Consider the following 10,048-nt stretch of genomic DNA (forward strand, 5'->3'; position numbering starts at 1 on the left):
CCTGTACCAACTTTAAAGATAATCAAGAAAAAAACAAGAGTGGCAAACAGGATTATTGCAGTTAGTGTAGGTTTTTTTTAAGTGTATAGGCTCATACATGCTTGTGTATTGCTTACTCCTGGTGAATTGTTATGATGCAGGCAGTGCATAAGTCCAACATCGAAGGAGGATCGTTACTACCAGGTGTACCAAGATAAAAGAAAACGCTTCTTCTCCAGTCCCTTCTAAGATCCCTGGTGGAACAGTTAGTTAAGCACTGGGCTATTGGCTCAGAGGAGGGTGGTCTAAACCCACCAGCCCTCTGTGGAAGAGAGATGAGGCATCTCCGGCAGTAAAGATTCACAGCCTTGGAAACCCGAAGGAGCAGTTCTACTTGCCTACAGAGTTGCTTTGAGACATAATTGCGTCCAGGACAGTGAATGCTCTGTCCTTCACCGAATGCCCATAAACCAGGCATTGTGTGGCGGACATGGACTCAGTATGAACTGATCTCTCCGTTGTCTAGTGAAAGACGCAAGTAAGTGAGTGAGTGAATTACATTCAAGTGTGACCTGGAGAAAGCTAATCTTTGGTAAATGTCCAGACACCAGAATGAGGATTTGGAGAAGGAAGATAATGATCTTAGTGCTGCTTTTTAAAGATGACATGTCAGTTGTATTAAAAAAAAATAAATGATTGGGCTCCCAATCATTAAAGCATGCTGATGACGTTTTTCTCTGCCTATGTACAGATTTCATTTCAGAATGACTCCTAGAGAGTCCCTCAGATGTTCGAATTTCTGCCCCACCATAACAGCAGTGTGCTTCTTCAAGTTCATTCATGATACGAGTATCCAACCTCCACCTGCTTTGTGCCAAGAACCATTCTGTTCTAGTCGCTGGGGAGCCAGCGGTGGTCATGATAGACACAATCTCCCTTGCTCCTGGAGGCTATGTGCCAAGGGCTAGGAAGAGGAGATCAAGGAGGAAACCAGAAAAGCCAGATCTTCCCAGGAGTAAATGGTGTGAGCTAAGAAAGAGTGAGTTAGTGGGAGGGGTGAATATAGGTGGGAAGTCAACTAGGCCTCTTGTGAGAGGCCCACTTAGAGAGCGTATCGCCCCAACAGGAGTTAGCGCCCAAAGTCTGGAGAACAGAGAGTGATAGGGATTGGTGTAGCCATTGATTAGGGGGAGGTTGGGAAAAGGACCAAGAAATGGGGAGTGAGAGATGAGAAGATGGCAGGGACATTTGAGTCTTAAGGCAATGGGGAATCAAGGGACGGCAAAGCAGAGTCATGCCATGATTTGTGTTTCTAAATGTTGCTTTGACTACTGTGTGTGAATGAATCAAAGTGAGGCAAGAGAGAAAGCAGGAAGGCCAGTTAAAAGACCACTGTGGGGTGGGGTGGGGGTGTACAGAAGACAAAGGGTGATGGCAGCTCAAGACTAGAGAATAGAGAGAAACATGAGCATGCAAGTCCATGTTTGCAGTATGAGAACACTGCCATGGTAAGTGCTTAAGAATAATAATAAAAAACTTGTGGAGGATTCCTGTGGCATAATGGTTATGAGTTGGGCTGGGATCCGAAAGGTCTGCAGTTCGAAACCACCAGCATTCAAGGTTCTCTACTCCCATAAACAGTTAGGCGGAATCTCATAAACTCATAAGAACAGTTCTACCCTGTCCTATGGGATCTCAATGAGCCAGCACAGACTCGATGGCAGTGAGTAAGTGCAGTGTATCAAGTACCAGGTGAAGAAGCCCTGCTGCCTGATACTCCCTGATCATATTCATTTTGAATCTGCTCCGTTTTCCCTCCATATTAGGGACAAGCTCCTTAAACACAGGGCTGTGCTTTTCTTGTCAGCCTCTCATGTCTGGGAAGAGCTGTTCTATATTCAGCACCCCGTGGGTGATGAATAAATATTGATTAAACAATCCAAGTAATGAATCATGTCTGCTGCAAGTGTGGGTGCTTGGTAACGTGGAGTCTTGGAAGTGAGCCGGATTCTCCAATCTACAGGGCGAGGCTGCACTGACCAGGCTGGGAGGGGGCGTGGCAGCTTTGGAGCTTTGACCCTACCCTCTCCTCTGGAGTGCCCTACAATTGAAGGTGTCATTCTAATGCTGCCTCCTATTGGGGGGATAGAGATTCCTTACACACATCCAAAGAAGCTTGACCTGCTATTCGAGGATTAACCCATGGAACAGGGCAAGGGGACACGAGCCATGGATGGAGCAGGTAACAGCAGAGAGAACTTACAGCAGAGGTTTGCTTTAAATGCTGTCAGCCAAGGAAAACATCTAATGTAGCTGTACTCAATAGTAGGAGTCAGAAATCTTTTACTGTAAAGGGCCAGGTAGGAACTATTTTAGGTTGTGTGAGTCATGTGTCTCAGTTCTATACATAGGTCATATGTTCTATACCTTTGCCACCACACATCTGGGCATCACTGTGTTCCAGCAACCCTTTAATTACAGATCCTGAAATATGGATTTCATATTTTTCACATATCACAAATATCCTCCCTTTTAACAACTATTCAAAATTGTCAAGGTCATTCTTGGCTCATAGGCCATGCTACAGCAGGCACCAGGCTACCCTTGGGCAATAGCGAGAACAATTTTCATGAACGTAACTAGCAAATTTCAAGGTAATACTATTCAATACGATATCATTATTTGTCAGTAACTTAATGATATTGAAATTGAGCCTCTTGGATGACAGGACACTTCTTGAACATAGAGATTGTTGTTTGGGTAGCCGCTGCTGGGTTGGACCCCCCTCCTTCCAGGATTAGGATTTATAATATATATTTGGGGGTGGGGATACAATGTAAGCCATAACACAGTAAAAATTCATGGTTTCTCCTTTAGGAAATCTATTAGGAGCCTTAGGCAGATAGCAATCATTAGGGAAACACTGCCTTGTTCAATGAAGCATAATTGATGGCAGGAGGCAGCACCCCCCCCCCCCAAAAGTAAATCAATTGGTTACGAAGTGGGAAGTTCCAGGAGTGTTTCAAGAAAGGAAAGTGGGGTCTGTGAATATAATCCCTAGTATTAGGTGGCGCAGTGGGCTCCACATCAAGCTGCCAAGCACATGGTCAGTGGTTCAAACCAATCAGTGGCTTCAAGGGAGAAAGATGAGCCTGTCTTACTTATTTTTTTCCCTGAGTTTTCTCCAAAAAAGGCAATTTTCATTAGAACAAGATAATTTCTGCCCACTGACTGTTGACTCTGCATTGAGCTGCTCCCCACAAATCTCCAGCTACTCTGCAGGAGAAAGAGAAGGCTTTCTGCTCTCGTAAAAGAATGCCCATCTCAGGAACCCACCTGGGGCAGATGTAGCCTGTCCTGAAGGGTAGCTTTAAGTGAAAATCAACTGGATGGCAAGGAGAGAGCGAGACACGAGGATGCGGATATATTCTTATTTGTTAAATAAATAGAGGCTAATAATAATTATAAGTGTGTTATAACATTCCAGAGAGGCATTTGGGGACTGTGCAAGTACTTCATTGTAGTTGGGATTAAAGTAAGGTGACCAGATGTTAACATTGGTAAAGCGGGACAAAAGCGGGACACCATTGCTAAAAGTCATATCCTGGCGAAATAGCCACATGGCAGCCAAAAGCCGTATACCCTAGCTTGTCGTGCATTCTTTCAAAAAATCGGGACTTTTTAAAAATGCCACAGGACATGGGAAAAGTTGTTAAAAATCAGGACTGTCCCGCTAAAAGTGGGACGTCTGGTCACCTTAGATTAAAGTTGACTGTCTGTGGTGGAAGGGAGCCACGAAGAGGAGGAAACACACCTGTGAGAGATCAACAGGAGGTGTAGTCAAGCCCCAAGGGTCTCGGGGCCACACTAAGTTGTTAGTATTGCACCCTGAAGGCAATGGTGAGCTACAAGGGCTTGAAGCAGGCAGATGGATAAAAAGACTTCTGTGGATTTACTGGAAGGTTCATGAGGGTGAAATAAATGTTAGGTTAGGTATTCTGTTTATATCACCACCTGTCAGTTTGTCATTCACTGGTGGCTTACATTTGCTTTAGTGCAAGAAGCTTTGTCACCAGTATTTCAAATACCAGTAGGGTCACTTACGGAGCGCAGGTTGCAGAAGAGCTCCCAATGTAAAGCAGACTAGAAAAAGAGGATGAGTCATCTACTTGCAAAATTTTGCCAATGAAAACTCAATGGATCACAACAGAATTTTGTCTCATCTAGGGCAGGAAAGTGAACCCTGAAGTTTGGAAGGTATCATGAGAGCCACAATAATGAGCTCAAGCGCGCTAATGCACCATGAAGGTGGCACAGGGCTGGGCACTGTTCCACTGTTGCACATGAGTTCACTGGGTGCTGGAACCAACTTACTGGCAATCACAGCTATAATCATGACACCAAAGATATCACAGTCAAATAATAGTCATGGACAGTTTCTAACTCAAATGAACACTGAAGGTTGCTAAAGGATGAATCGATTGTAATGCAAACGTACATCCTCTCTAGTCTTCTTCACTCTGCAGTTGAGCTGGAGAGCCTTTGGGTAGTTTTAGGGACATTTCTATATAACAGAGCTAGAAGGAAAGGCATCTCAAATTTCAGGCTTGTTTGGGTATCTGATAGAAAGTGGCTACACATCAAGGTTTGTCTTCAACCTTACAAACAATAATAAGGATATGGAAATTTTTTTTTTAATATGCTTCAAGTATGTTCTCCCAGTTTAAGCCCTGGTGGCCTGATTTAACCAAACACCACGTGAATTAAGCTCCCCTCCAACTGGCTAAAGAGGTGCTATTTTTTAAAATATCCAAGCCAATCAAAACAAAACCAGAACAGAGCAAAAGTTTCACTTTTCCTACCTCAAATTTGTCTCCTTTCTTTAATTGTTTGGTAGACTGGGGATAGAGAGATAAAGAACAACATACATGACCATACACCTTCTTCTTAATTACAATACCAAAGAAGGTGGTAAAGCAACTATTCAGAATGCTGAGACTAGATCTTCCTCAAAGGTAAGCAGGAGGCCGGGGAAGCAACCTCTGAGGCTGTTTGGAAAGTAAGTTCAGAAGCTTCAGCGGACAAGCCTGTTCCCAGGGTTGTCATGGAGCTGCCTTTTATCTGCTGCAGGTGTTGATGCTTGTGACATCCGAAACTACCTGTCATTTAGGGTGATAAACAGGAGAGGCTACCAGTTGTCCACTGAGATGATGGCACAGGGAGATATTCGTCATTTATATATGTTTACAATGACCTCAAATTCCTATTTAATCGGATACATGGAAGCTCACAATTGATAGTTTTATTATGTGTTTTGAAAACGAATTTCCTTTTTAATGATTCCCTTTACCACCATCCAGCGATATCCTCTGTGGTTACAAGCACTATACTAAAGAATATACACCCAAGCTGCTAAACTGTTCCATGGAGATGGGCATCGCGACCTATGCCCCTCTGCTATCAATACCACCTTGTGCCCTCTGCCATCGATTCTGCTTCATACTGACCCAACAGGACGGAGTCGAACTGCCCATAGGGTTTAATGTTGTCCTCCTTATGGGAGATCGCCACATAGTTCTCCTGGGAAGGGGCTGGTGGGTTCCAACAGCAGACCGTGGGTTAGCAGTCAAGTGCGTTAGCCATTACATCAACAGGACTCCTCCCAACATCTCCATATCCGTGGACTCTTAAGAATGTGGATGCCTTTAAGAATTGCATCTTTTGTGCCAATAGATCCTCACACTGGGGCCATCTGGTTTTAGTTGCTTGGAAACTTTTAATTTCGATGCTTTGCGTGGGAACCCATCTATTCCAGAATATGAGTGTGCTCCATAAGGGTGGCTAGAATCTTTGCCGAAGCAGAATGCCAAGGCCTCATGTCCAAGTGGCACCCGAGTCACTGAGCCGCTGACCCATCTAACGTTCGCAAGCCCTTGGGTATTCTCTCTTGCTGATGTGACGACGACAGTAAAGTGACAAGGGCAGATAGCAACCCAGTTCTGGAGCATCTTGAACAACCTTCTAGTTCGAACAGGGGATACTTACTGAGAAATCGTCACTGGGGAAGAACAGGAGATCGCGAAGAGGATCGTTCCCATAGGCCTTCTCAAGTTCTCCAATGACCGTTTCATAGTCCAAGGGCTCCAGGAGCCTCGGCTTTTCCTGCTGTAGGAAAAGAAAGTGAGTTATGGCTCCATACTCAGATGAGGGACTGCCAAAAGAACACACATCCATCTTAGATAAAGTACAGCCAGAATGCACCCTGGAGGCAAGGGCGGCAAGGCTCTGGCTCCTGAAATTTGGACCAGGAGAGCCCAGACCCTGGAGAAGGACATCGTGCTTGGTAAAGTGGAGGGGCAGCGAAACAGGAAGGCTCTCTGCAAGGCAGACTGACACAGCGGCTGCAACCACGGGCTCAAGCATGAGAACACCTGTGAAGATGGTGCAGGACTGGGGGTGTTTTGTTCTGTTGTACAGAGGGTCACTATGGGTCAGAACCGACTCGATGGCACCTGGCAATAACAACAATTCATATAGTCTTATATTTTTTCAGCACTGTGTTGGACTTTATTTCTTTCCACCAACCAGACTTTGACATTGCCCAATCCCTCCAGTGGAGTCAGAGTGATGAAGCATTTAGAACAAAGCCAATCAACATTATTTACAAATCCCCTCAAATGATGGGAAGATCCCAAAATATTCAAGAGCACACCAAACACCCACAGTTCATGGTATCTTCGCCTATGGCTTTCATAGCAAAGCTATTTCTGTAGATGCTATTTTGGCAACAGGCAGAAACACCTGCTTAATGTACTGTAGTACTGTGATGACTATCATGTGTGCTGGGTCGGGCACTTCCTTCTGAAACTTACTAGGGCCAGTTTTAAAACGTTGGCATCTTGCTAACAATCTAAGTACTGTAGGCCGCCTTCCTTGTCACTAAAGCATGGATCCCGTGCCAGGATTAATTACTTGGCTCTTAGCCTCCTTGCTGCTATGGAGAGAAGCTAAATAATTCTCTACTCAAACTGAACAGCACAACTATTATGGATTCAGTGCAGTGAAAATGGAGAAGAGTTGAAGAAAAAAATAGCCAGATAGTACATTGCATTGAAAGTCTGAAGTCACGAGAAAAGGCAGCCCCCTCCCCAACCCCATCGAAGAAGTTGGACCATGGAGTCAAAGAAACAAATTCCGGTGGGAGAAGGTATGAATGCTTCATTATAGGGTTGATGTGTTCGCTTCAAACCAGATGGTATTTGCAAGTTGAGAAAAATTGACTCCCAAATCAAGAATACCAAATGCTTCCTTAAATGTTATTTCCCTGGGTTAATTTTGAGCTCCTGGTAACTTGAGTGAACTCACTGCCATCGAGCCAATTTTAACTCATAGTGGCCATAAAAGTTGGAAGCCAAAGTGATCGCTCAGTTGGAATCTATGCATTGGCTCTGGGTTTTGCTTCATTTTTCTTATCAACGACTTTACCAAATGCTGCCCACCAGCCTCTCTGCTTGCCAGGCCTCAGCACCCTGGAAAATACAGATGGTGCTGCAATTGCTAGGCCTTCTTGGTAAAGTAAGGTCCCAAGGGCTTTCAGTGAAACTTGAATCATGGCTAAAACTCCTCCAAGTGCCAGTCAAGGTTTATTTGGAGGATTTCCAATATATCTATATCTATCTATCAATCTTTCAGTAATATTTCAGAAAGAAGCACAGAATATAAATACACTGTCATAAGAACAAGCATCTCCATACAGTTTCTGCACTGGGAGAGATGGTGGTGGTGGAAAGCCACCCATTTCATGAATACTTAAGTAGTAAACTAAGCACATGTAGGTGACTATTAAAGGGACCCTTCTAGGTAGGTTGTTCGATTTGCTGTTGTTGTTAGGTGCCATCGAATCAGTTAGATTTCACAAATAAAAAAATGTAGGCAGATTCCCATGCAGTCATTGGGATGCACTTCTACCAAAAAGTTATCTTTTGTTTATCTGAAACTCAAATTTCAGCGTGGGTTCTGTATTTCATCTGGCAATTCTAGTGCTTGGACATCTGGGCCAGATAGTTCATCTTGCAGTTAAGGAAATAGGAATAGAAACCATAAATTGAATTTCCCAGCATAATCCATTTAGTGGAACACTTGATATTTGATAGCAGGGCACTCTGATAAGACTTTGAGAGTTGAAAACAAAACAAAAGCTACCCTTCTAAGATACTTCCCTTTTAAAAAGGCTATGTTTTATAAGCATGGGATTTATCAAATTTTCAAAATAGGCCTGGGCTGGGTGCCTACATTAAGCCCTGGAGGGGTAGTGGTTAGGAGTTGGGCTGTGAGCCGCAGAGTCGGCAGTTCAAAACCACCAATAGCTCCATGGGAGAAAGGGTGGACTTTCTACTCCCTTAAAAAGTCACAGTTTTGAAAACCCACAGGGCGTTGACATGAGTCGGCATTGACTCAATGGCAGTGAGTTTGTTTTTTATAAACTTCCAGGTAGGTGGTGATGACGTTGCTGGTCCAGGAACCACATGGGAAGTAGCAAGGATGCAGAATCCAAGCTTTCTATACTGCACAGCTACTTATCCTGCTTCTGAGGTTGAAAACTGACCAGTGAGGATAATTCAGGTTATACAACCTTGACGCCAAACTTCACTGAACAGAGCAGTGGAATCCTCGCCTTCTGACGCCATCAGTTCCGTAGACACTCAAGACCCACAGCCTTATTCCCACGCAAAATTAACTCCAACACTCACACATTGTTAGCCCAAAGGCAAATTCAGGCTTGAGATGTGTTTGGCTTTCACAAGGACATCTACTTTACTTTACTTTAAATTGGAATGAAAAGTCCTTATGTAGTACAAATGCTATCTAGTCCAGCGGCAAGCCTCCCTCAGCAGTGGTTTTCTATACCCTTGAACTCTACAAAGGCACATGCTTATACCACTAACTTGCCTCTAAACGCCTTTGAGCCTCAAACCTCTGCCTTCTCCTGAAGCTTCTTCTATTCTTCTGTTGTGAGGGTGTGTCTGACATGCAGCAAAAGACATAAAGATGTAGGAAAGCGTCTAGGGTCTGGTACTTCCTGTCTTTTGAAATTTTCTTTGTCATCTATCCTACACTTGGACATCAATAAGCTTGTTGGTGGCAAGCAGAATCTTCTAGACCTTTTATTGGGGGCCCAAACAGTACCTTAAAGTAATTGTACAAAATCAGTAAAATAAAACAAATCAGAGTGCATACGTTACAGACTATTAATAACAACACAAATAAATTAAATCCAAACTTTTCCTTGATATACCTGGTAAAAGGCACAACCTGACAACATTTGTTGGGAGACATATTTTTATGTATTTCTATCAAGCTAAAATATATGACTCAATCAATGGATGACACTTACTAAGCCTTTCTTAATGTTTAAAATGACACAAAGAGGAAGTGTTGATATGGGGTGACATAGCCTAGCAGATATGTGTCATATAATGGATTACTTTTTTGCCATTGAGGGAATATCTTAATAAGGCTCTATCTTTCCAGGGAATCTATTAATCAAGCTATTGCTTTTAAGATAGTCAGTGTGCCATCATTTTGTGGTTATGAAGTGTATAAATAAAAATACCAGTGATCTATCGCGTAGTATTAAGTTCCTGGGATTTGGAAAAAAAACCCAGGGATAATTTTTGCATCTGTGGTGGGGCTAACCCAAGTCATACAACCAGGAATTTTCTCTGGAGCACGGGAGTTGTCTGCTCAGTGTTTGGGGAATGAGGCAGATCTGTGCAAGGATGGTGGGATCCATTAGTTTCTCACGACTGCTCCTTGAGGAGCTCTTGAGTGAAACAGGGAACTGAGCAGCATTGATTTACAGCTTCAACAACAGCTGGGTTGTCCCTCCTGAATTTAATGTGTCTGTTTCTCTTGGAAATGCACCAACTGGGATGAGGCATGTGCCAAGATTACCCTGAATTGGACGGAATTTTCATAGGGCTTTTGTTACTCTTACTCTCTCTCCAATGAATAATGAATTTCATTAGCTATTCTTGAAACCCTCCATGCCTGGGAAAAGCCCCCCCCC

At 43.6% G+C, this 10,048-nt stretch overlaps 1 protein-coding gene across 1 annotated transcript in view; it reads right to left on the reverse strand.

Moving 5' to 3' along the window:
- DOCK10 (dedicator of cytokinesis 10) overlaps positions 1-10,048 on the reverse strand; it is a 200,867-nt gene that overhangs the window by 137,093 nt on the left and 53,726 nt on the right. The window contains exon 2 of the mRNA XM_045294740.1: positions 6,025-6,144. Coding sequence (XP_045150675.1) covers positions 6,025-6,144 — 120 coding nt within the window. The remainder of the gene's footprint in view (positions 1-6,024; positions 6,145-10,048) is intronic.

This window comes from Echinops telfairi, unplaced genomic scaffold (assembly GCF_000313985.2).
Source record: "Echinops telfairi isolate 266 unplaced genomic scaffold, ASM31398v2 ScPeMD7_3;HRSCAF=10, whole genome shotgun sequence".
Taxonomy (NCBI): Eukaryota; Metazoa; Chordata; class Mammalia; order Afrosoricida; family Tenrecidae; genus Echinops; species Echinops telfairi.